Source organism: Vigna umbellata, chromosome 1, assembly GCF_029865625.1.
Source record: "Vigna umbellata cultivar VRB3 chromosome 1, Vumbellata_1.0, whole genome shotgun sequence".
In the NCBI taxonomy this organism is placed as follows: Eukaryota; Viridiplantae; Streptophyta; class Magnoliopsida; order Fabales; family Fabaceae; genus Vigna; species Vigna umbellata.
In genome coordinates this window covers 94,400,904-94,428,731 of record NC_142165.1, presented here as the reverse complement: position 1 = coordinate 94,428,731, position 27,828 = coordinate 94,400,904, and the positions used below count along the sequence as shown (strand labels likewise).

Genomic DNA, 27,828 nt, shown 5'->3' with positions numbered 1-27,828 from the left:
GGCCTGGTTGCCTATAGCTTAGGGTTCCAGCTATCGGACTAAACTCATGTGTAGACTTGGGTTTCCAGCTACAGTGAGGGATGAAGGGCTAACCTCGTGTGGTGGCTTGGGTTTCCAGCTATGGTAATTCTGATGGTTTTCCAGATTACCTTTCCACGCGTGCAAGAACATCGTAGCTACATAATTCATACAGTCCGAACAGTCAGAGTGAAAAGTGGTCGGGTATAAGATGCTTATATGAGTTCGGTAGATGTATGATTGTTTATATGCTGGTATGAATTGTATGCTTACATAGCTAATTAAATTACACCAGCTTACCCTTATTTTCCTGTCTTGTCATGTTGTCCGTTCGGTCGTCCTTGTCCTTGTAATGATCACCCTTTTGGGTGTGTGAAGAAGATATTCTGGAGCAGACACTGGCAGGAGAGGAGGGTTTCCGCTAAGTGTAAGACCGTTCGGTCTTGTACTTGTTTTTACTTTTAGTATAGGACCGTTCGGTGTAATACACGGTTTGTACGAGTGGTTCGGTTGATACACCTCTTGTATGACCGATCGGTCTGCTCTTATGATTTTAATTTTAATTTTTTTTTATAATTTTTCTTTTTACAAGGAACTTACGGAAAAGTTCGTTTAAGTATATTCCTAACACTTTTATTTGTATGAAAAACTGGTTTAATTGATTTTGGAATTTTTCTGTGGAAAATGAGATTAAAATTAGTTCTAAAAATGTATTTTATAAAAATAAGTTTAAAACTGATTAACTGTATGTTAAAACTATGTTAGTTTATTTTGAAATTGGTTAACTTATTTGGATTTGTTAATATGGATTAGGTTAAATGGTGAAGTTTTGTTCAGAAAGCTAATTACTAGTAGTGATGGGATAAATTTAGTGTGGTGGGTAGTTGTTTAATTGAAATCTTTATCGGCATGCATTGGGGGCGTTTGTTTAATTTAATTATGACTATAATAATACAAGTTTGTGTTACAAGAGCAGTAAGGTAGGATCCCCAAATTGGCTGCATTCATTACAAAATTTTACACCAAACTCTCTCCCTTAGTGGAATAAACAGCAGTTATAATGAACAAAAGTAATTCCATTTTTAGTTCCTCACATTATATTTAATTAATGGAATCTATCTTACGTGTGCCAGCTGAATATAATCATCATAAATCTCTTGTCAAATTTATAATGCATAAAGCGCCTTTATAAACTTTTCTTTTTCTGACTTTCTTTTATTTGTGTTGTTGATGGATTTGAAACCATTGTATAGACAACATATAACTACAAATCATTAATTCTGTCACTATTTGCTTCGATGATGAATTTAAAATCATGAGTATAGATAGCATATGGTCACAAAGGTGTGATTATTTGAAATAATGGAAATAAATAATATATAATAGTAGTTTTTTTTTTTGCAGAACCCTATGTCCTTTAGGTATAGGTTGGAAAATCATGCGTAGAAGTTATATATACTTTGTAAATGTGATATAATATTGTAATTTATAGTATGAAGAGTGTAAATGAGTTTAAGTTGATCTATGAACCCATTCAACCCGATTTTAGTTTAAATGAATTTCGTTGTTTAGTTTAAACAAGATGATTGATTCAATTTCCATTTAAAGATCACAAATAAAAGTTGTTTGACCCGTGATGTAATTAGAAACGAATACTGTTTGACCTTTAGGTTATGATTTTAGGCATTATCCTCACATCAATCTCGTTGGAGGGGATGATAATGTGAGATAGATTGATTACGTTGGAGGTTTTCTAGTTTGGTATGAAATAAAAAATATAGAGAACTAAGTTGTATTCTATTTTTGCATAATTTGTATTCTATTAGAATTAAAATGTGGGTTCATCCGTTTCATATTAATTTTTAATTTTTCTTGTTAGGTGATATTTAAGAATAGTTCATGTTTGTTAATAAATTTTAATCTGATTTTGATACTATGATAAGAAATGGATTTTAAGTATAACTCAATTCTATAAAATCGGTTTGTAAGGTAAGGTTTGCATTCATATATATACGGTAAATTAGTCTGTTTATCTTTTGTTGGAAGTCTCACATCAATTAGAGATAAGGCCAATTTATAATATATAAGTGGGTGCAAAATTTATCTTAAAAATCGACTTTATGAGATTGAGTTAAGCTTAAAATCCACTATTTAACGTGGTATTCGAGATAAAGTTTATACCTCGATATAATTGAATTGGAGGTTTCACGTCAACTAGAGTTGTGTCTATATTTATCCTAAATGTATTTTACATTATAAGTTAAGCATTTAGATACAAACTTTTAATGTTAAGATCATATTGTAGTGGATTGGAGATATTAAACATGTATCCATCTCAAAACGCTATCCGGTAAATCAAACTTATTAGCTTTCAGATGCTATATATCAGCACACCTGCTCCGACATGTTTTTGACAAACAAACAGGGAAAGGGAGCTAGGCAACCAACATTGTCCCTCCTAGTGTTGGATAGATAGCACATTTTGTAGACTTATTATAAAAACTCTAACTTAGAGTAATTATGAATTTATTTGGATATGTGTTTCACTAAAAAGTAATTTTTTTATTGTATTATTTTAATAAATATATTTTTATATAGAAAGGTTTTTCACTTTTAATTTTCTTGTCAGCGATTAATTTTCTTTATGTATATTCACTTATTAAAAATAAGTAACAATTATTTATCTCTAATTATATTTTAAATTTCAATAGTTAAAAACAACTTTCTACAACAACTTAAATTATATCTAAAATAGATTTTAAGTACTTTTTATTGTAAACCTTAATGATATATACTTTTTATCAACATTTGTTACTCTAATTAAAACATATATTAAAAACTTTCATTAGACTAAAATGAATATTTATCAATTATTTAGAAAATAGAAAAATATTTAGGTGAATTGAGTTATTTATATGTAGTTTAAAAAATGTTTTTTTTTTCAATTGTTCAGTTAATAATGTTTTTTTTCTCTCTTCATCTTCGTCTTCTCTCACCTTAATATTTTTAAATGTTCAAATGCATATCTCTTTGTGAAACATAGAAAACATCATTTCTACTATGCGAATAATTCTTTTCTAAAATATTTGCAATATTGTAACTATAATAACTAATTATTTTTTAAATCTAAAATTGATTGTTATTTAATATTTTTATAATAATTTTGTATTGCCTTCCAAAAGTCCAGCACTTCAAGCACTTCAAGATGAGCACCAAATTTATCTTTGGTTTATAAAATAGAAAGAAAAGAATGTCATATTTAAGAGAAAACACGCTCAAATTTGTTTTATTAAAAAGGCTTTGTATAGAGAATACAATTACAAGGACTACTAATATGTTAACAAAATTTTTTAACAACTGTTTAACAATAGACTATGTGTCACTATTTTATTGATCTGTATATTTGAAACAGCCAATCACAAACTATTACATAGACAATTTAAAAAGATTATCAAAAAAATTGTTAAAAAAACATTTTTCAATTACAATTCAAGATATAGATTACAATTCTTTATTATGTGGGCATATAATAACATGAGTTTAAGTTTTAAAAACAAAACTATGCCACATAACGTAAGAAACATAAATGACATAACATAAATAGATGTAAACATAGGTTCAAGAACTCTAATTCATTGTTATAGATATCAAATATTTTTTCCGATTCGATTCCTCACTTATATATTTTGTACATGAAAATGATACAAACTTTATATTTAAATTTTAAAGAATACAACCAAACTTGAATACGATACAAACTTCATATTTATTTTTAAAAGTTCTTTTTAACATATTCACTTTATTTTATTTGAATTTTTTCTTATATACATAAAAGGTGTCACTCTGAAAAGCATAACACCCGAAATCTCAAAGTTCTTTAGAAAATATGTATACGAACACATATAGGAGACCAAACTAATACCTATTCACACAAATTAAATTTATTTCTAAGAAAATCGTGACTAATGCATCAAGGAATTAACTCAAACCAACACATTTCTAGAAGATATCGTCCTTTAGTCTTCTAAAACCACGTAAAATCCTTCTTCTATAAAACCAACTATTGAGAGCCCTAAAAGGTTTCTTCAACGCATTGTTCTCCTCAAGCTCCATTAATGATAACTTGGCTATTTCTCTACCCATTTTCAAACAGAAATCTATCTAACACATTTCTATTTTTCTTATGAAAAATATCTTTTTAACAATTTTTTTTAACAACTTTTTTATAATCGCTTATGTCATAACTCGTGATTAATCCATTTTAAATATACGAATAATGACACATAATTTATTGTCAAAAAATTGTTTAAAAAAATTGTTAACACGTCGTAATCCTTTTCTTATATCAATAAATTATATCCAAATTAGGATAGGTCCATGAATAAATTAAAGTTAAACTTCTCAATATTTTTATTCATATTTCGCGCTGATTCTCTTCTAATTTCATTTATTTTCTTCACTGCATTGAAAACACATCTGCAGTACAGAATATTATAAACCTAAATTTGGAAATTTTTGGTGGCATGATGTTCGACCAGGCTTTACAAACGTGGAATCTTAGCCAGCGGAATATAAAATTAAATAACAACTCCTAGTTCTCTCCGGAATGTAGAACTCCATGTCAAATAGTTATACTAAATTAATTTACCCGCATATAAATAGGTTAAAATGTAAATGGAAAAAGGCATTCGGTAACAGTACACATAATGATATGTGTATGGTTTAGTTTAGTTTAATTATTAAAAAAAGAAGTAATTTTTTTTGTACATTTTTCTGAGAAAGTAAAAGTTTATAGAAATGATAAAATTTTAGAAAGAAATGAATGGGTTGAAATATAAATAAAGATAAAAAGGGTGTGAGAAGAATGATGGTGAGGAAAAGTTTATTGATAAGGAAGAGTGTATGGGATAAGGCAGAGAATGTTGGAGTAAGATGGGAGGTGGAGATGGTCATATAGAAAGGGATTGAGAGCTTTTTCCAATTTTTATAGAACGCTTTTTGAGGAGTTGCCCATCCCCAGATGAACGTGGGGAACCGAAACAATAATGTGTCTATATCAACAATCATTATCTATGACCCCCCCACTCTTTACCTCTGCTGTGCCTTCCACTTGTTTCTCCCATTACTTTCGGGCTAATATTCTCGAAACAAATTAATAGTTTCATGATATGATTCATTAATTTCATGTCTTGACACAAAAAAACTTAACATATATTAATGGAGGTTGAGTTGCAGAAAGCGCGTAGCCATGGTGGCATGGTGGCATGGTGGGGACAGGATGACACTTGGATAACGTTTGAGACTTTTGCTTCACTTCTTTGCTAGTTTCAACTTACAGACAAACCATTGTGCACTGTAAACTCTCTTACTTTAGCTTTTATCATACCCTTTTATTTCTTTTCTTTCCTTTTCCCCTCCCACTTTAGCCGGAGGTCTGCTATGGCTTAACGTACCGGCATGCACAACTATCAAACACTTTGCAACCCTATGCTCTATTTCCACACCCCTAAATGTTATAATCATATTACTAACTTAACGACTAATTCCAAGAAAAATAAGTTCATTTCTATTTATGGGATTATGCATGGAATTTTTCGAAATCTAGTTTAGGTAAAATAAATCAAATTTAAATTTATTTTAATTACATTAAATTAATTAGAATTTTTTCAATTTAATTTAAAATTGGATTAAATTTAAATTAATTTCACTTTATTAGTTAGATTAAATATGATGTAGGATTGACTAAATATGATTCTTCTCCAAAAATAATATTACTTCTATCTTACTAGATTGATCAAGTCACAACAACCAAACAAATAAATTTTATTGTCATTGTATATATAAGTCCTTTAATACCCCACCAAAATAGTATAGTTTCCAAAAAAACATGAGAACTCACAAGAGAACATGCAATGATCAACACTCTCCTCATGTGTTTTACGTAAATGTTAACTCTATAAGATCTAGTGCAATATTTATCTTCTTCAAATTGTCTTTGGTTGGAAACCTAATACGAATCACCCCCAAGCAAGAAAAAAAAATACATTTAATGGTATCTTAATACTCCAAAGCATGCTGAAGAACATCTTTGTTTAAACCTTGTTGATATTGATAAATAATGAGTAAACATCACATTATTTCTTGTTTTGTAACTCTTTCCTTTTGAATGATAATTAATATTTCCTACATGAATTGGTTAACTAATTTTTTCTCCCACACAAAAATAATCTCTTGTTGATTGAAAAATCCACTATCATACCCTTAGTCTCTCATGTCTCTAACCGAAAAACATTAATGTAGTTATTATTATACAATATATTATGTTTAGCTTTAAGTGATTATTCTCTCACCAATATGTCTTCCCAAAATCTCACTACATGGTTGTCTTTTACAAGTCTGACCAAAGTTCCCTCCTACCTATATTCCTTTTTAGAACCCACCCAATTACTCGATATAACTCCCAAAAAAACATTGCTATGTAAAACAAATAAAAGAAAAGAATTTATTATAATAATAATAATAATATCAATGATGATGATGATGATAATAATAATAATCTTAACATAATTTACATTAATTAAAATTTATTTTAACAAATTACTTTTATGAGGGTAAAATAGTAATAGTGTAATTTTATCCATTAAAATTATATTTTATTCTATCAAATCTATTACGTCACTAATAACCTTTATAAATTTTTGATCTAAATTCCTTTATTTCACACCATCTTTCTCTTAATCTAAATAACCTAATTTTTACCTTTATTCCAAATCCATCTTAAGAAAACAAACACAGCCTTAGGATGTGACATGAACTCCTCCTAAATAATACTTCTCTTTCCTCAATCTCTTTAATCTTATATTTATTTTCCACATGTTGCATCTAATATTTTATAATATATATATATATATATATATATATATATATATATATATATATATATATATATATATATATATATTACCAGCAATAACTAATATATAAATAAAAGAATGAGATTTTAAGAATATCTTTAACCATATACAATATTAATAAAAACAAAAATGAAAAACTGAAACTTATAAATACTAGATCTTCTTTTCAACATACAAAACTTACAATGAACACCACCTCTACAAAACAAAACACAAATAAGATGAATCTTAATATATATATATATATATATATATATATATATATATATATATATATATATATATATATATATATATAATTTAACAATATATAATATCTAATTATGTTTTATTTTAATAACACAATTATTTGATTTTAAGCATATCCGAATCAAAAGTAATATCTTCGTTAAAAGAAAAACACGTTTTTCTAATTAAAAAATTTGCAAACATATTATCATCTATAGGTAAAATGAAATGCAAAAAACACTTTTCTTTTATGAAATCATTCTGTACTTTAGTATTTTCACATACTTGAAACAAAAGAGTTAAAATCCAATACATACTGTTTTATATTTGATCTATTGAGATTAAGTACATAGAAAAAAGTTTACACAAGTTCCACTTAACCGAAATAATTAAGAACATTCCAAATGCGCCTACCCATATAACGGATTGGTAGCCACTAGCAATGATCTGGAAGCCAACGAAGCCATTGGTGGAGCCGAGTTCGGCTTAGCTTAGCAGACCCCACCATTGAATTCATAAATAAGAATGTGATTTTTTATGTTATCTTTATACCACAAGCTGTATTTGGAGAGGTGTCGCTGTCGTATTGCCTACGGTCGGTTGGTGGGCCCCTCTCTCTCTCGAGGAAGCTTTAACAACAGATTTTATTTCTTTAATAATATAATGTAGAAAGGGAAAAACATATACACACTGCGTCACAATTTTAAAACAAACAAATATTGCGGACCAACCAACCAGGGCTCGCGTGCTGTTTATGCAACTGAAAAAGAATTATTATTATTTTCCAAACCTTAAAATGATGCACCACTTCTCTGTTACTAATTTATTTGCACTTTTTCAATACCACCAGCAGCAACTGCACCACTGCTTCGTTCACCTCATTTTCACACAGCAGCAGCAGGGGCTAGCAAGATGTGGACCAACTAACTTTACGCAACACTTAGATTTCTTAAAACCCTACACATATTTTAATCAGCAGATATAATTAACAAAATCAATGGATGTAAACACATTTTATATAAGAACGATACTTTCGGGATGAATTTTGAAAATTGTAAGACCTCATTAAACAACCTCTCTGCGAAATTGCCAATACATGTGTTATATAATTTGTTGAATTAAAGTTGAACACACCAACCATAGAAAGACTATTAAGTTTTTTTTTTTCAACTTATATATTTCGGACATATTAACTTTAATTTATCCCAATGAGCGAACTGGAAGTTTAGTTCACCTTTTGAAATCAATCCATCAATCCTTAGCTCTTACTATTCATGATCGAGTTGTTGTTTCTAATAAACGAGTATATAAATGCAACGAGTCAATTCTTTTGGGAGAAAGCATCGTAACACAAGTTCAAGAGGCAAGAAATCAACGATACTGTATTACTTATTACTAAATACTCTAAACATTTTTCTAAATCTGATTGTGCACCATGCAGTGGGTTGGATTATTTGAAACATCCTCAACAGCAAAGATTAACAAAAGAATGGTTAAAGATCTAGAATAAATTTTCTGATGTCTCTAGAGTGAATTTGAATACTCTTAATGCCACTTTTCATTTGTCTCAGACAATCTTAGAAAGAAGTTGTTAATGTTCAAAGTGTAGTGAAGTAACTACAATTGTTTGCGATTTGGATCATCTCGCTAGGTCGTCTTTTGTCGGCTCTTTTAAATTTAACAGTTAGAAATTAGTTAAGTAATTACAACAGTTTTAAAGTAAATCTGTTTGTAGTTTGATTCTGTATTCTAATTCTTCAAGTTGTGTTGTATGGGAAATGTCATCATGTTACTGAAATGTCTTGTAATTTTGTAAAAAAAATGGGGACAAAGGGATTGTGTAACTTTTGGAGGGAGGGAGGATGTTATAGTTGCAACCATTAAGGGTCACCACTTAAGCAAAGCAAAGCAAAATAAAAACCTTATAATCGATTGTCCATCATTATCATAATTTCTATTCATTATATATTTGAACATTTATGCATCTTAAAGAACCCCATTCCATTCGTCCTCAAGATTTGATCTTTGTTGTGTTTTCTCTTCTGCGGTCCCGGCCACCTCAAACGTTAACACCACATCATTCTTTTTACGTCTCTATCAGTTGCTGGTGGGTGGACTTCGACTTAGAGGTTGACATCTCTTTCTCTTTCTCTTTCTCTCTCATTCTCAAGCCGTTTTAGCGCCACCCTTTTATCTCTCAGCTTACAGCAATCTACCTCCAAAACGAATAAGAAGAGAGAGAGAGAGAGGGATTCATGAATGCTTTATTAGGGTTCTCATATTTGCTTCCTTTCATCCACTACTGCTCCTGAAACCTCTTTCCTTCTCTTTTCTCTCTTCTCATTCTCAATAATCCTCGGGATCTGATCTCTTTCTCATCTTCCGGGTAGAAACTAGATGCAGCCGGTGAAAGCAAAGCAGTGTTGAGAACAAAGAAGAAGAAGATTGAGTTCAATTCCCGAGGAAAACAATTAACTTTCTACTTTGCTTTTCCTGTTTGTTTTGTCCGCTTGTGTCTCCCTGCCTTTCTTTCAGTGCTGTTTTTTTTTGTCTGGTTCTGTTGGATTTCCTTTGACCAAGTTACGACAAAAAGGTTGTTGATGAAAGAGAACTTGAACAACTTTCTCATCAACCCTAGATACCTCAAGATTTAGTGCTACGAACCAGTTTTTCGTTTCGTCAGATCCGTTCCAGAACTGTACTTGGAGTCTATACATAGTCATATCCTCAGAGGGAGCAATATATAAAGGTTATTCTTTGTCCTTAATTTTTCTAATACCCTCTTTATGTAGTGCTTTATACATTCTACACATCGATCTGTTATATCATATGATGTTTGGCTTCTTGCTTTCTAGTTCACGCTCTTTACTATACATTTATCATGCGAATGTTTCTAAATAATTAGCAGCGTTGAAATGGTGGATCAATTGATATATTCTATTTTTTTAACCTTTAACAAACAAGTGAGACAAGAAAAGACAGACAAAGGAGAAGGCCGAGTCAAATGGTAATAAAAGTCATAAAATCTTTGACGAGACTGCGATCTGTGTTCGGTTGGTGATTGTATCTCATCGACACCAACCTCCACATCACGGTTTCAACCCCTCACGCCGGTCTTCTTTTTGGCTTTACACCTAACCATACAAGTCTATTTGCATATATATCCAAGTGTAACCTGAACAAAGCACTGTTTCTGGTAATTGATGATGTTTTCTTTTTTCTTTAACTCTAATCGCTTGAACGAGAAACTTCTAAGTCGTGCTATGACGCCATTATGAAAATGTGACTACCTTTGAGTGCTCTATCAACCTCTCCGTAGGCTGAAAAGCTGAAAGTTTGGTGCTACAGCATACAACATCATTCACTACTTCATACCACCCCATAATTGCTTTGTAAAAAGTGTGTCCTCTCTGCCGTGTGCACCTTCTTAATTTAGTTTCTCTTCTTTAGGGAAAATGAGTCAACGTTTCACAAGGTAAAGTTCTTGAATATCTCCTATGGCTTCTTCTTGAAGCGATTACTCAGGCCATCAATAGTTTTTTTTTTTCTTTTCACTTTTGTTATCATCTCTTTTATTCATTTTTATAACTTCAATTTGATGTGTGCGGGGGTGTAGGAATATCCTCTTCATATTTAGTATTTTTTTTCTTTTTCATTTCATTCTTCTTTTATTTCTTCTGCTTTCCGAGTCCATTCCTTGGATCTAATTAATCAAAAGCATATTATTCGGCGTTGAAAATATGAACATGGAAAAGGTGAGAAATTTTATGTATAGTTCAAAAAAATTTATGGCGTAAAGTTGTTTAGTTTTGGAGCAGATTTGTTTGACGAAGACTGGGATGCTTAGAAGTGGTTTCTTATTGTCCATGTATGAATGAAGAATGTTAATCCGATGCTTTTTTCAATCCCTAATGCTGGATAATCATACATGATTTACTGCAAAAATTCCAAGTTTTACAGTATGTACGACTTGGCGCTGCCATTAGGAATTTTGTTGATTCAATACATGTATTAGTCTATCGCCTTTTTTATAGCATGAAGTCTATGATTTTGTCAAATAAAGATATATTACACATTGCACAGAAATTCAGTGGAAGAAGAATTAACATGTGCTTTTCCAGTACAATTTCACAGCTAATTCATACTGACTTTGTATTACTCGTTTTCTTTTCCTCTTTCTTTGAGAGCTTCAAAGGACGTGTTTTATAACTAGCCAGTTTTTCTATCTTGCTTGTTAATATACTGACTTATCGGTAACTCAATCTTGTTGCTTTATATAAAACGTTCATTAGATAGATATAGAAACAAAGCAACTGTTTTACGTAGTGTCTAAGGCATTTGCTTTGCTTTTCCACTTTTGTTTGTACTCTTTAACATCGTTAATCCTTTATTATTATCATTATTATTATTTAGACTCATTAAACTATCTTGAACCTTTTTTTTACTTCGATTATTACAAAGCATGTCTGATGTTTTGTCGGGAGGATAAGAGTTTGGATCATTTTATGTTCTTATTCTTGACCATGTCTCTCTACCAAACGATCAATGTATCGTGTGTGTGTGTTATATATATATATATATATTGCTACCTGCATAGCATTGATGCTTATTATCATTTCTGAAGTGGTCAACTTGAACGTGAAATTATAAGTAGTAGCAATAGTATTCATTGTATGACGAGAAAATATGTTAAACCTCATGTTTATTAACGAAAGTGTTATTAATTTTGTTTTTTTAATTTTTCTCAAATACAGGTTATAATTTTTTGAGAGCCGAAATGAACACATTTTCGCATGTACCTCCAGGCTTTCGGTTTCATCCGACCGATGAAGAACTGGTAGGTTACTACCTTAGGAAGAAGGTAGCGTCTAAAAGGATTGATCTAGATGTGATCAAAGATGTAGATCTCTATAAGATTGAACCATGGGATCTCCAAGGTACGTAATTCTTACAAAGTTATAATTAAGCAAGGCATTGCGTGGAAATAATACGTAGATGCATGGATAGAAGAAGATGCAATACGTTATATAGTGTGGAAGATAATGATATTTGGTTGTGTGATGTAAACAGAGTTATGCAAAATAGGAACAGATGAACAAAGTGACTGGTATTTCTTCAGTCATAAAGATAAGAAATACCCAACTGGAACTCGCACGAATAGAGCTACAAAAGCAGGATTTTGGAAAGCGACGGGAAGAGACAAGGCAATATACTCTAAGCATTGCCTGATTGGCATGAGAAAGACTCTTGTGTTTTACAAAGGAAGAGCCCCAAATGGACAGAAGTCTGATTGGATCATGCATGAGTACAGGCTAGAAACTAATGAAAATGGAACTCCTCCGGTAATTTCCATTCAAATTCAAACACATTTTTTTGTTTACATTTTTCAGGTTTGCTTTCTACTGATTTATAATCTTTACTCATTCGTGTTTTACTCAATAACTTTTATTCATTAGCTTATTGCTTCTTATAATTTTCATCTAATAATATATCACAGTTTTTATTTAAATAATAAACTATCCCTCCAAAATTCAAATATATAAGTATTGCTGGAATAAAATATCAGGATTTTTTTTTCCTTTTTTGTTGTTTTTCTACTTATTCACTACATGCTGTCAAGTCCATGTTGTTTCACCAATTACTGTTCGGAATAGATATTTTTTCATAGTGATTTCAAGTATTCTATAAATTGTCTAATAAGTAAGACAAAATTATTCTGCATGGCTGAAATCATGCAAAACCCGTTATATATAGAACCATGTTAAATATATTTTTAATTCTTATAAATATAAAAAAAGAAAAACTATTTTTAATTCTTATAAATTTTAAAAAAATATTTTTAATTAATTAATTTTTTTAATGATTTAAATTGTCATAAATTTCAAAGATTTAAAAACTACTCTTATAGCTATACTGTTTATTATTTTTATGCATGCAAATATGTTAAAGATTACTTTAAGTAGTAGGATGTAATGTTAAACAATATAAGTTCTAAATGCATACGTGATCAGTCATGATAAGCTTTATTGCTAGAAGGTCTAGTATAATAGTTGGACTTAACAAAACAGATTCAAAATCAAATTTATATATATTTTATAAAAATCGAAAGTGTTTTTCACCCCTTAACATTTTTGTATGATTTAAAAACACTTTAAATGTATGTCCTCCTCTTATATACAATTATGAAGCCTATTAATTACGTTAATAAAACACTTTAAATCTCACAAATTTTAAAAATTAATTAGGTACATGTGGATTTTTGTTAACTGGAAAATTGCGTTAAATTGACTTCAACTGGATTATGTGAACCTTTTGTTTATAAACAAATAAATATAATAATATAGAGTATTAAGAATTTCAATGTACACTAATTTGAGAATAAATGCAGTTCCTTCTTAGATGAAAACTAGAACCAAACCTCACCTTTGGTTGAATCATAAAACCGTTCCAGCAAGCCTATTTGCTTCCTTCCCCCATTATCTAGCGTTAGCCTAAATACATATAGAATGCTCATTAAATTCAGCTTAACAGTGGGATTTTGAATAGTTCACATAAGATTTTGGATTATTCAAAACTACGTTGTCTCTATTTAAAATAAAATAAAAAACATAAATCCAAACAGAATAAAAATTCTACCGAAAAGATTCAGCTGACATAGAGTAATGCTAAAGTTAAAATGTTTCCTTACCACTCATTGATGGAAAAGGCCAGTAATTGCTTTGTTGGGTGTTTCATACCCAATATCAATGTTCTATAATATATGAATAGTGTTAAAACAACAGTTTCACACTCAAGGAAATAATCTCTTACAACACTAACGTAATGTTTCTAGTTCTTGGTGAGGTAAACAATATTCTGCTGAAAGTTACATGCATATAACATCCTCTTCTGTGAAATTGCCTCAGACAAAATCATATATTCTGCTTAAATTTGCACGCATTTTCAACTTCACACATAATATTCATCTTAAGTTGCTACAAAATAATAGTATATTATTACCAACAACTGAGAGCTCCAATTTAGTTAAACCAATATGTTGTTCATCTTTTAGACATTCTGTAGTTACCTAAGTAAGTATATTTTAAATTGGTTAGGGTTTAATAGTTTTAAACTGTTCAGGAAGAAGGATGGGTTGTGTGTAGAGTGTTCAAGAAGCGAATGACTACAATGCAGAAAGTGGGAGAATATGATCAGTCACCCTGTTGGTACGATGAGCAAGTTTCCTTCATGCAAGATTTTGAATCCCCAAGGCGCATTTCCCAGCCTTATGCATCATACCATCAGCACCACCCATGCAAACCTGAGCTCATGGAATTGCAATACAACAACATACCCCACGATGCATTCCTCCAACTTCCGCAACTTGAAAGCCCCAAACTAACTCACTCAGCACCCAGTTTGAGTTGCAGCTCAGTTGTCCCTTTTGCTTATGAAACCAGCAACAACAAAAACAACGGAAGCACCTTGCAGTTCTCATCACTCTCTCAGGAAGAACAGATACAATACTGCCACCAACAAAGTCAAAATTCCCTCTATGATAATGCGGTTGACCAAGTCACAGATTGGCGAGTGCTTGACAAATTTGTTGCTTCTCAGCTTAGTCACAACCAAGATGTTTCCAAGGAGACCAGTTATTCCAATGCACCTATTTTCCAAGTGGCTGAACAAATTTCTGTGGTAACCAATGGATCCAAAAAGGAGCAAATTTCTCAGGAATATGCTTCAACATCTACCTCCAGTTGCCAGATTGACCTGTGGAAGTGAAAGTTTATAAATATATATTATATATAGTAACTGAAAGATATATGATGCATAATACTAATTATAGGAAGTGCGTACAAGTAAATGTTGAAAAAAAAAAAAGACAACAGTGTTTCTCCCGGTTGTTGTACATAATAAACCCAGATGTTTTATATATATATATACCATTAGTTGTTGAACCTCTGGAAGCTAGAGTATGGGCTGAAATGCATCCATTTATTAGATGCAATTCATCTCTCCTATATATAGTGCTTCAAGGTCAACTCTACTCTCTACGGCAGAAAGTGATCCATGGTGGGAAGATTTCTGCGCATTAATGATAAAAGTTATTTGTTTACTGCAGCTTAATTTTGCATTTACTGATATGTATTCAGTTTGTACTTGAAATAGGCAATTACTTGGATCTATCAGAATCCAGAAGTGTGAGAATGAAGGTATGAAGATTTGAGAATATAAACCATATATGTGCTTCTTACATATACACACACGTTCTCCACTGTGCTAGTTTAGAATTTACTGTTATATCTCTTTTCTGCAAGCGTACAATTTCTGTATGGCATAATAGATGTGAAACTTTAAACACCAAGTTAAAGAGATTAATCACTGACATTCACTGAAAACCATAATCTATATTCGCGTTGTTGGGATACAAATAAAGTCTTACATCCATTAAAAAAAGACACAGATACGTGTTTATATATACATAAATATCTTATTGGTGAAAGACTTTTGAAGTGGTATTAAGCTTTTGGTCCACGACAATATCTTATGAAGTGTGAAGAACTATACCTGTGTCGAACATGTTGGGAAATGCTAAACGACTCAATCAATCCAAGAAAAGTAAACAAATGAATTTTATTGGTTATTTTTTTGTATATTTTTCTTGTTTCTAAAGATGCATTTTTTTTTTTTGTTTTCTTAGAGTTAACATATATTCTGTCATATCTGCACTTTATAGGAAATGCTTCGTAAAATAACTCGGAAACGAGTTAAATAGCCTGCGAACTCGTATTGGATTGCGTTAGGCTGTAAAAGGTATACCATTATTATTATACACTTCTATATACGATCTAATAACTTTCCTTTTCCTCTTGTGCCTGCGTTTGACCCTATATATGTTTTTGAGGGATTCATTTCAATATTTTTGTTATATTTTGATAAATAATAAGAAAAAAAAAAGGAAGAAAATGACAAACATAATATAACAATTCGGAATCATTTATAGTTTGATAGATCTATTGAGGGGATTCGTACAGGAGATTTAATTATAATGAGTCCCTCTAAATCAATATAACAAACTTTACATTATCTCCTGAATTTGGCTCATATGCACGTCTATTTGTTAAATTTATCTTTTGAAAAATTTATTAGTAATATGACCATTCATGCTCCATTTTAGATAAATACAGTATGATTTTTATATTCAAATACGACTCTAAGTTTTATATTAAATAAAAATAAGAAAGGTGAAAAAAATATTAATTCATTACTCTATTTAATTTGAATTATTGAATTTAATTCTTGTTAGTATTAGCTATAAGTATATTTTAAAGCATCCTACACAAGTTTTCTAACACATAATAAAAAGAACTATAAAAATTATGTTATCAAATTACATCTTAAATATATTTTAAGATAATCATAATTGCAATTGGTTAAATATAACTGCAATTATCATTATATACTGAAAACATATATATTTACTGTTATTCTAACAAACTTCTCTCTTTTCAAATCAATTAAATTAAAAGTATACATTTACTGAAAATTTAGAAAATGATAAATAAAGATAAACATATTTTTATTAAAAAAAAACTACAATTAAGAAAAGGAAAGAAAGTATTTATGTTGGAGTCGGGTCAAAGTTTACCCAAGTTTAAAAAATAAATTTTGAGTTGATCTTAGCAGTACTGTACCTATTGAGATAACACGTTTTTAGCTAAACTCAGGATTATTACTCTCCAAGAAAAGTAAGATTATTTGTTAATGCAGTCATTCTATCAGAAGTCAAACTTATACATATCTTTATGAGGATACGATAAATCTGGTAGCTCAACGCCTAAAAAACATTGTGTGGGATAAAATCTTTAAAAGCATAAGTACATTTATATTTATTTCACATATACTATAAAAATAAAATAACATAAAAAAAATGAATTTTTGTATTTAAAAAAAAATAAAAAATAAAAAGATAAATAAATATAAAAATTTATGTGTGTAAAATATCATTTCTCAATTATGAATTAGTTCGTGATGAGTATAATAAATAGGTGATGATATTTTGACAAGAAAAATAAAATTGATTTAATAACTTCAAATAATAATGTTATAATGGAAATATAAGTTTATTATATTGTTGCCGAGAGGGTTTTCTTTTAATTTAGAAGGTTTCAAAATATGACTTCCCTAAAACAATATTTTCTAGTTCAGAAAAAAAGGTAGAACGTAGAAATTATAGTAAGAAGTGTTAGACTGATCGCAAACGGCGAAAAATGTATATCCAAACATACACTAAGTTGGGTAAACTCTTTTTTACTGGGATAGTTTATTTTTTAAAATTACTAAAAAAATTATGTTATAAGTGGGATTTACTCGACTCAACTTTTGTTTGAATAAAATTCAAATAATTTTAAACTGGGTAAAATTTTTGTGACAATTTAACTGTCATAGAATAAAAGTTTTTAAGGCAGAAACAAATTTCAGAATTCAATGTATAGATTATTACCTTTTTTGTATTTTAAAAAATAAGCAATGTTTGAGATTATTATTGCCAACTAACTGAAAATAATAAATACACTCGCAGTGTCGTCCACTCAGAAAACGTAGAAGATATGTTAAGTTGGTTCTCAATCATGTTATAGTAATGTTTTAATAGTTTACATTAAAAAAATTCACACTAATAACTTAGAAAAACTAAACTAAAGAAGATGTTCGATGCATACTTTCACACTAGTAATACACGCTCACTGTCACAGTGAGTACATAGAATGTCCTAAAAAACTATGATAAAATGAAAGAAATGGTGTCAATCAAACGTTTCTGTCGTATCAATGTCAAAATATGAAAACCATAGCTATAAATCAACTGAACTGTAAAAGTTAGCGGAGATCCAATATGATCCAAGTAGTCAATTAAGAACACAGTCTGGAAGCTATTCCAAACTGATTTTGAGAAAAAATCACAAGTTTTAGTTCAATGCAAAGTAAAACGAAGATATGATCATAACAAGGTCTGGGACATGTACCAATTACAGGAACTCCTGAATCCAAAAATGCCGTTTTATATCAAACAAATATTACCTTCACTAAGAGACATATTTCGTTCCATTCTCAGGGCATGAATAGCTCAAAGATGGCTCCTCAGCTTCTCTGTCAAAACACTCCTCCATCTAACAAGTTTTTTCTTTGCATAACGTGCCACTTTGAGTAACTGCAAGCTGTCAGACAAGTCTCAAAATGTTTCAACATAACTGGTCGGAAAGAAGAGGAGTTAACTTATTCAAAAGTTCCACCGGAGTGACGGGAATTTTCAAAAGTTGTTGCTTTATATACCGATGTCGAAACAAATCTTAAACAACCAATCATATATGCGAATGATATTCAAGGACAACGAGTGGTTGTTTGTGTGGCTGTCATTGAATATTGACGACAGGTTAAAATTCTTGTGTCGGAGTGAATTAAAGAAGCAAACGAAATTCCTTTCAAGTAATGGAACGACACAATGATTAGGCGTGCTCCCATAAACCTAATCATGATGCATGTTTGAACTCATAGTCAGAGACTCATCACTTGCACAGAAAGAGAGGAGTGTGAAAGAGCTTAGCATGCTTGCCACAAGGATTCTCATATCATACCAGTGTGGATGAGGAGGGAGCACCCAAACAGAACTTTATCAAGTGTTACTTTCTTACTGGTTCTTACCTCATTAGGGTTTATCTTTTCATTGCTTCACATGTTTTCCTGGGGACAATAGAGTGGAGAGAAATTATAGACTAGGGCTCGCCCTCAACTTAAAGCCAAAACAACCAAGTCATGCGCATTCATCGATGCCGTGTGTGCCTGAATAAGTAGGATTATTATAAAAACATTTATACTGTATTGGACCATGTTATTCAGCTCATATGAGGGTAACAAAACTTACATCGTTTTGTTTAGTTCCACACAAAGTTTTAAAATGCCTCAGTCCCTTGCTAAGTAAATTAATACTTGCATTTCGATAAATTTTTCTTATAAAAATTATTTTAACAAAAGTAAACACATAATAATAATTATAAAAAAAGGAAAAAATAATGACACTATTCATTTATTTTATTTGCAAAAGGAAAAATTACAAAATATAAAATATAAGTGCAAAGAGAATATCTAAACTTGTATGCAAAATAGAAATTACCATATCAATTTTATATGTCAAATTAGACGCCAAGTTACCTAGACTATAACATAAGTCAAAAACAACAACGTGGCACCCAAGTTACCTAGATGGTAACCTAAAGCCTACAAACAAGACACCAAGTTACTTAGACAGTAACCTAAACGAGACATCTAGTTACTTAGATGGTAATTGAAATCGCTCAAACGCGACACCAGAGTTACCTAGATGGTAACATCAGTTAAAATATGCAAACGTGGCACCTAAGTTACTTAGACAGTAACAAAAACTCGCAAACACAAAACCCGAGTTACAAAGACGATAACGTGAATTAAAGCTCGTAAACACGACATCCAAGTTACTTAGACCGTAACAAAAACTCACAAACGTGACACCCAAGTTACCTAGACAGTAACATCAATTAAAGCTCGCAAATGTGATATCTAAATTACCTAGACTTTAACATTAATTAGAGCCTGCAATGCGACACCCAAGTTATCTAGACGATAACATAAGTCCGCAAAGGCAACACCCATGTTACCTAGATGGTAACATCATTTAACGCTCGCCAACACAACACCCTAGTTATCTACACAATAACATATGCTCGCAAACGTGACATCCAAGTTATCTAAGTGACAACCACAAACGTGACACTTGAGTCTACCTAGACGATAGCATAAGTTAAGCCCACTCAGGTGATACCTTAGGCTACCTATATTGTAACATCAAATTAAACGCGCTCAGAGGGCATCTAAAGTATTGGAACAACCGGTACCAATTTTGCGTAGCGAAAATATAAAATAGGAGTACGATACAGATTGTTAAAAGCAAAGAACTTGTTCGGTCAATTATAAAAATATATGAAGTAAAGATTAAGAAACGAGAGCACCTTTCGTTCGACAAACGAACGGAAGAACCTTCCTTTAACAAACGAACCGGAAGAGACAACTCAGCCAACTTGAAGAGAACCACTCCGACCTTTGACACACAAAGCGCGAGCTTCTCCTTTTCACAAGACTTGGCAAGAGCACACTATCACTTTGAGAACTTCCTCAGACAAACTGTATTCTCAAAATGGCATAGATTCCTTTTGCACTTACTAAGAGTTTCCCTTAGGCACACAACTCTAATACTCTCAAAATGAAAAGTTAAATTCTAAGAGATGTGAAGACCTCTATTTATAAGCCCAGGTTCGTGCAGGGTCAGAAACTGCCAGTGATAATCGATTATCATAAGTGATAATCGATTATTTGTGTCTGTTATAGGGTTTTCAAAAAAGTGATAATCGATTATCTTGGGGAATAATCGATTATTTGCGCGACTTGGGCAATACTGACTCAGACTAGAATAATCGATTATCCTGAGCAATAATCGATTATTTGCGTGTGCAACTCTTTTCCAAAGAGGCTCATGATAATCGATTATCATATCCAATAATCGATTATCTACGCAAAGACTCTCTAAACAGGAAAACTTCTAAGTGTTCTTACATCAACAAAGTAATTCCTATACAATTAATTCTACAAAATGCTTTTAAAATAAGTACAACAAAAGTCTTCAAGTTCTTCATCTTGTAGGATCATCAAAACCATAATATCTTCAAGACACCAATGCTCCTCATTGGTAACATAAAGTTGACAACACAAAGTTTGCTCAAATAAGCCGCATCAAATCCTTCCTAAGTCAATAATTCAAAGTGCTCAAGATAACATCCATGGTCAAAGACGACCTTTAAAGCTCGACTGAACAACCAATCAACTTGCAAAGTCAAAGACGACCACATATAACCTGGCCAAATGGTTTATCCACCTGCAAACATAAAGTCGGCTACAACTCAGCTAAAGGGCCAGTTATAATGGCAACAGGCATTCCCTTTATGTTAATAAAACTTTCGAGCGTGGGAGACTTATTATGTACCCAGCCCAACAAATATACTAAGTAACATAGCCCAACAAGATCCATTCAATATTATTAACCTAAAAGTGGTTAAATAATATTCTAAAATATATTTATTGTTACAACTATAATATATTAACAGAATATATAACTAAATCTTAATAGTTTGATTACGTTATAATATCTTTTAATGTCATATATCAACATAATATATGATTAGTTATGTAAAATATTGCATTATTGTTATTAATTTTTTAATTTGATATATAATCAATAAGTTCTTATATTTTTCGATATTATTATTCTTTGGATATTTTTTGTTTTTACAACATAATTCATAAGGTCTACAAGCCTTATAATTACACATAGTATACATTCTCTTATTAATTTAAGCATCAAAAAATATTTTACAATGGATATTCCTCTTTGATAATGAGAAATTTGATTTTATTTGTCACATTACAAGAAAAATTTATATTATCGATGTTCAAAATTTATCAGTAATGTTTAAAATTCGTAGATAAATTGACAAAAAATTCGTAGACAAAATTTATCAATAACTACTAACAAAAAAATCTATTGGTATTATCCATTGATAATTATTGACAAAAAAATTTATGGGTAAAATGTGCTTATAAACATTGTTCATCTTCTTTCTCCTTCCTCCTTTCTCTTCTTTTATTCTTTTTGTTTTCATGAATTTTGTCACCAAATAGAGCATTGTCAGCCACCAACTCCAAATTTTTCTTAGTAAGATGAACTGACTGCCATGCTAAGGGAATAGATACATATAACAAGTTCAAACTTGGTGTCATCCTTCACACCAAATCATATTCATGTGTTCTGAAAAAATATCCAGGTATAAAGGGTTGTCTGGTTTTCGTTGATTTGGGGCGCATATTTATATATTTCCTAACCATTACTTTTCTGAGCCACCGAAGAGAAAAGAAACTCATTTTGCAATGATTGAGGAAGAAAAGGGTAAAAAGAAGTAATTAATATACGTAGATTACATAAAAATATGTAGTACATAGACAGTACTACGTACAAAATACTCGGAAGCAGAAAGACAAACGATATTATTGGTGGATCATGCTATGCATGCTAAATGATAAAATAGAGAAGACTTTGAGGCTTGAGGTGACGAAAGCTACAACAAGACTTGGTGAGAAACTTCAGGCCTAGCTGGGTGGTGGTCCCTTTACTTTGGAAGGAGTAAAAAAAGAATGTAATCCCAAAACCATGAGCATGAAACTGTAATGCAAAGAGGGCACATTAGCTGTGTGACATGTTGGGAAAAATCACACAAAAGGAGACAACTAATTCACTGTTTGTGTTATTGGTAGTTTATAAATCCACTTGAAAGGCAAGAAAGAACTCAGAAAAGATAATGTGAAAAGACAGAAAGAAAAGAAAGGGTGTTGTAAAGACGAAGCAACATGATTGTTGAGATCTTGGGTTTTGACATGAGACTGAGACTGAGACTGAGACTGAGGGTTTTCTTGACTCTGTCATTGTGGGCTTTCGTTCAATGATTCAACTTACTCAAAGCTACTTTCCGTGCAAGCTGCTCTTGCTGTTCCTGCATTTCACCACCTATCAGTTTATGCAAAACAAAATATTATATTTAATAAGAATACAAGAGTAAAGTACAAGATAAAATTAATTACTTGGTAAAGAAAAGCGTACAAGCCCTTCTTCTCATTTAAATTAATGAAAAGTAGAAAATAAAACTTCCAAAGATTAAAACTGAAATTGGTTCATGAATAATATTTATCAAATATTAAACGAAAAGGTAGTTCATTTTCATTTACTATAACTATTTTTTTTTAGTTCAGACAAACAATACTTCAAATTCTATTCCATTCTTTTTAACCTTACCAATTATAGATAAAAAAAAGACTTAAACGAGTTTTTCCTTTAAAATATAGTAGCATTTTTCTTTTAGTTCCAAACAAACTTCTACTTGAATTTAGATTTTATGAAATTCTTCTTTTTAGTTTTTCTTTATTCTTTTCATTCATTCCTGTCAATACATTTATTTAGCTTTTGTTATATTCCATATAATATGAAATTCATTTGGTTTTAATTCTTGTAACATCCCAAAATACAGTAATCACTATAATTCAGAATTTATCACAATTAACAGTAACAGTAAACAGTCTTTGCGTAATTAACAGCTGCTCCAAAAGAAAACAGCACTTATATAAATAAACAGTACTGTACAGTAACTTACAGTAGAGTTTACAGTGTTCAGAATTTTAGCAAAAATACAAAAACAGATCTGCAAGAACAAAAATCTGCAGAATTATATACAGGCTGCCAGAATACAGCACACCCAAAATTAACTACTGCTGCTACTACGGAACTAATCCCTACTGCTCCAATTTTACTTCAACGTCCACAAGGTTGGCATCCTCCAAATTTTCTTCTTCCAGTACTTGCTCAAGGGATGCACCACCATCTGCTCACATCCACAACGGATGATCATTGCATTTCGACAAGACGGATTATACATGGACATTAGACAACACAAAGGAAATGCAAGGGTAAGCTTATAATATTTAATTTATAAAATCAACACATACAGTTACATATCAATCCACACATTCAACATGTAAGCTCATCAATTAACAATCATATAGATACGTATAAACGACAGACCGTCCGGACTGTATGAACCGTGTAGCTACAGGCGTCCGTGCACCCGAGTGGTGTGGTAACTGTATTACACTCGACAGCTGCCACTCGAGGTTAACTCTATCCAAAGTACCCCTAAGGAATAGAGCCTCCTGCCATTCCCACGCATGACTACTCCCTTCTACGTGAAGATGAGTATCACGGAATATCAGGATGGACCAAGCCAGCATTAGCATGCCCACAGTCATACTTTACAAAACTCAATAATCAATCATATCAAAAACGTTCCTCCTTGGAACGCTAATAAAATCCAGTTCCAATAATTCGTTCAACATATCATTCACCATATTAAACAGTTCACTGATTCACATTTTCATTCCGTGTTCCACTCTCTTAATTCCACGAACGTTCATCACTTAATCAACAGGACTTAACATGTTACAGTACTCCTACATCCTCGTTTCTGAACAAAAGAAACGAACCATTTATTCACTTAACACGTTTCAACACTTCATAATTTGAAAATACTGATCTTTAAAAGATATGGATGATACTTAGAAATATTTTGAAGGTAAAGAATCCAGGTAGAATCCAAAGGATAAAACCCGTAAGAAAATGTTTAGATAAACAATCAATATAATTGATTTCAAAAAAAACAACACTGCCAGTCAAAGAACGAACGTTCATTAACAATTTGGACGAACGCCAATTACGTTCTCTCAGAATTCAATGGTAAGGACGAGCGTTCAGTTATATAAAAAGTAACCGAACCCTCCTTGAACGAACGCTGGGTCAATGACCGAGCACAATCAGAACGAACGCTTGGTATAAACCGAGCTCAACTTAGAACGAGCACTTCAGTATAAGACCGAACACTCTGTAGAACGAACGTTCAATATAAGGTCGAACGACAATAAGGACGAACGACAATAAGGACGAACGCTCAACATGAGGCCGAACGTCAATGAGAACGTACGCTCGACTTAAGGCCGAACGTCACTTATTTATAAAGTTTTAAATATTTATCTATACTGAGCAGAAACGAACGCTCATTCACTCAATTGGGGGACGCTCGTTCTCGAGCAGAATTCATTCCAAATGAATGAATTCCAATCTAAGTCATGTTAACCAAAAACCGAACGGTCTAAGACCGTACAGTGACGAGCGTCATTTAGCAACAGAGAATGATCAGAAATTCAGAGTTTTCACACTTAGTAGAAATTTTTCCAGATTTCCATTTTTCAACTTTATACTTTCATTTCCAGATTTAATTCCCTTCAGACACCATCATCATGCAAATTTCAACATTTAAATCATTCCAACCACACAATAACCATTCTCCATTTATCCATAATCAACTCAATCATGCATTTAAATCAAATTCATCATCAAATAAAATTCATATAAGCCGTATCAGTTCATGACAGATCCATCCAAACCAGAATACATATCAGATATCAGTAAACGTTCTAAATACTCAAACATCATGTTTTTCTTATATGAATCTCAGATCATAAATCAAATAGTATAAATTAAACATATAAGCTTCCCTTACCCGGATTGGAATTCAAGTTTGTCCTAGATGTGAAATGGCTTTGTTCAACAAGCTTTTCCTTATACTCTTGACTCCTCCAGAACAAAATCTAACCACGGATTACAGAACACTCAAGATAAGAGTTTGCATGCAACTAAAACCCTATTTTTCCAGAAACCTAAGGATGAACTACAGCAGGGAGACTTACCAGGTTGGATTCAAATTCTATTCGGTCCAAAATGAAGATCACTGCAGTACGAATACTCCTACGGTGCTGCAAACGTGATTGGAGAAGAAGTATGAGTTTTTACAGTAAAAGGAAGTTCACTGGTTCAAGAGAGAAGTGGGAGAAGGTGAAAGGGTGAGTTCAGAGGTTGAAGATGAGTTCGTGCAAGTGAGAGAGGGTTTTCGAAAAGTCTGGTTTTGTTAAACCAACGTTCAATTGGAAGAACGTGTCACAGGTTGCCACATGCACACCAAACTCTGATTTGGAAGATTCCAACGTGACAAGTGGCGTGTGTGCATGCAGAGTTTAGTGCGTTTTAATGTTTCAGAGAAATGATGGGCGTGGTTCTTCGTGCACATCAGAGGGGAATGGGATCAGTTTGGGGAGTGGGTTTTTAATGGCTGGAATGAGGTGGCACGCATTAAGGGTGAGGTGTCAGGATTTATTTAAGCTAATTATTAAGGGTTTCACATTCTCCCTAACTACAAAAATTTTCGTCCTCGAAAATTTAGAACCTACCCGTGAACAAGTGTGGATACAAGTCTCTCATTGCACTCTCCACTTCCCACGTTGAATCTCCAGTCTTAGCATCCCACACTACCTTCACCAAACGAATATCTTTTCCTTTATGCAGCTTGGTACGTTCATCTTCAATGCGGACTGGTTGTAGCTCCAACGTTCGGTCTGGACGCAGTTGAATGTCTTCCAGCTCCAAGACATGAGAGGGATTGGCTATGTATTTCCTGAGCTGAGACACATGGAAGACTGGATGCAAATTTGACAGCTGAGGAGGCAATGCGAGTTCATAGGCTACTGGTCCAATCTTCTTCAATATTTGATACGGCCCTATGAACTTGGGAGACAGCTTCTTTGGACGCACAACTCTTCCTACTCCAGTGATTGGATTTAGTCTCAGAAATACGTGGTCACCTGCAGCAAACTCCAATGGCCTCCTTCTTCTATCCGCATAAGACTTCTGTCTGCTCAGGGACGTCCTCAATCTGTCTTGGATCAACTTGACTTTCTCGGTTGTTTGCTGGATGAGCTCAGGTCCAGTTAGCACGTTCTCTCCCTCTTGAAACCAGCAAAGTGGCGTTCTGCACTTCCTCCCATAGAGAGCTTCAAACGGTGCCATTCCAATGCTAGACTGGAAACTATTGTTGTACGTGAACTCCACCAGAGGCAAAATCTCATCCCATGCGCCCAAATGGTCTAGGACACACGTCCTCAATAAATCTTCTAGCGTCTGGATGGTGCGTTCGGACTGGCCGTCCGTTTGCGGATGATATGCTGAACTCATCTGCAATTTGCTCCCCAACTCGCCTTGCAGGGATTGCCAAAACCGAGATGTGAATCTCGTGTCTCGGTCAGAAATGATGCTTGAGGGCACTCCATGCAGACGAACGATCTCATTTATATACAATTTGGCCAAATTAGACATTGACATCTTCAGATTCACGGCCAAGAAGTGTGCGCTCTTCGTCAATCTATCCACGATCACCCATATTGAGTCATGATTCCTAACCGTTCGTGGTAGATGAGTCACGAAGTCCATGGAAATGCTATCCCACTTCCATTCAGGAATTTCCAGTGGCTGAAGCAAACCACCTGGTCGTTGGTGTTCGGCCTTAGCACGTTGACATGTCAGGCAGGAAGCTACAAAACGTGCTATATCACTTTTCATTCCAGGCCACCAAAACGATTTCCTAAGATCTTGATACATCTTAGTCATACCGGGGTGTATGCTAAGACGACTATGGTGTGCTTCCTCCAATATAATCCGTTTCAGTTCACCATCATTAGGAATGCACGTTCTGCCCATGTAACGTAACATACCATCCGTTCCAGCATTAAACTCTTTGGCTTTTTCTGTACCGAGTGCGCCAAAGATCTTCCCCAGCTCCTCATCCTCACGTTGCTTCATCCATATACGATCAAACACATTGCTTGATATTCTAAGGTTGTAGCACTTGATGCTGTTCGGTTCTAATTCGAACTGCAACCTTAGATCTCTGAAGCTCTCCACCAAATCCAGCTCCTTCACCATCATAGCCGAGACATGTACTGCCTTCCTGCTCAAAGCATCCGCAACTACGTTGGCCTTCCCAGGGTGATAAAGCAATTCAAACTCGTAGTCTTTTAGAAATTCTAGCCAACGCCTCTGCCTCATGTTCAACTCCTTCTGATCAAATAAATATTTGAGGCTCTTGTGATCACTGAAGACTTGAAACGTTGATCCG

The 27,828-nt window shown here is 32.5% G+C and overlaps 1 protein-coding gene and 1 long non-coding RNA gene across 2 annotated transcripts; one reads left to right on the top strand and one right to left on the bottom strand.

The window, feature by feature from the left end:
* Positions 1 to 9,182: 9,182 nt before the first annotated feature.
* LOC124822214 (NAC domain-containing protein 7-like) lies at positions 9,183 to 15,269 on the top strand. Its single transcript, XM_047294195.2, has 4 exons — positions 9,183 to 9,909; positions 11,915 to 12,097; positions 12,231 to 12,502; positions 14,280 to 15,269. The coding sequence occupies exons 2-4, from the start codon at positions 11,938 to 11,940 to the stop codon at positions 14,922 to 14,924; spliced, it is 1,077 nt and encodes a 358-aa protein (XP_047150151.1). The 5' UTR covers positions 9,183 to 9,909; positions 11,915 to 11,937; the 3' UTR covers positions 14,925 to 15,269.
* Positions 15,270 to 23,308: 8,039 nt separating this feature from the next.
* On the bottom strand, positions 23,309 to 26,011 carry LOC148206861 (uncharacterized). Its single transcript, XR_015786535.1, has 3 exons — positions 25,571 to 26,011; positions 25,384 to 25,471; positions 23,309 to 23,652 (listed from the first exon to the last, which is right to left on the bottom strand). It is a non-coding gene; the product is annotated as an uncharacterized LOC148206861 (long non-coding RNA).
* Positions 26,012 to 27,828: the final 1,817 nt, after the last annotated feature.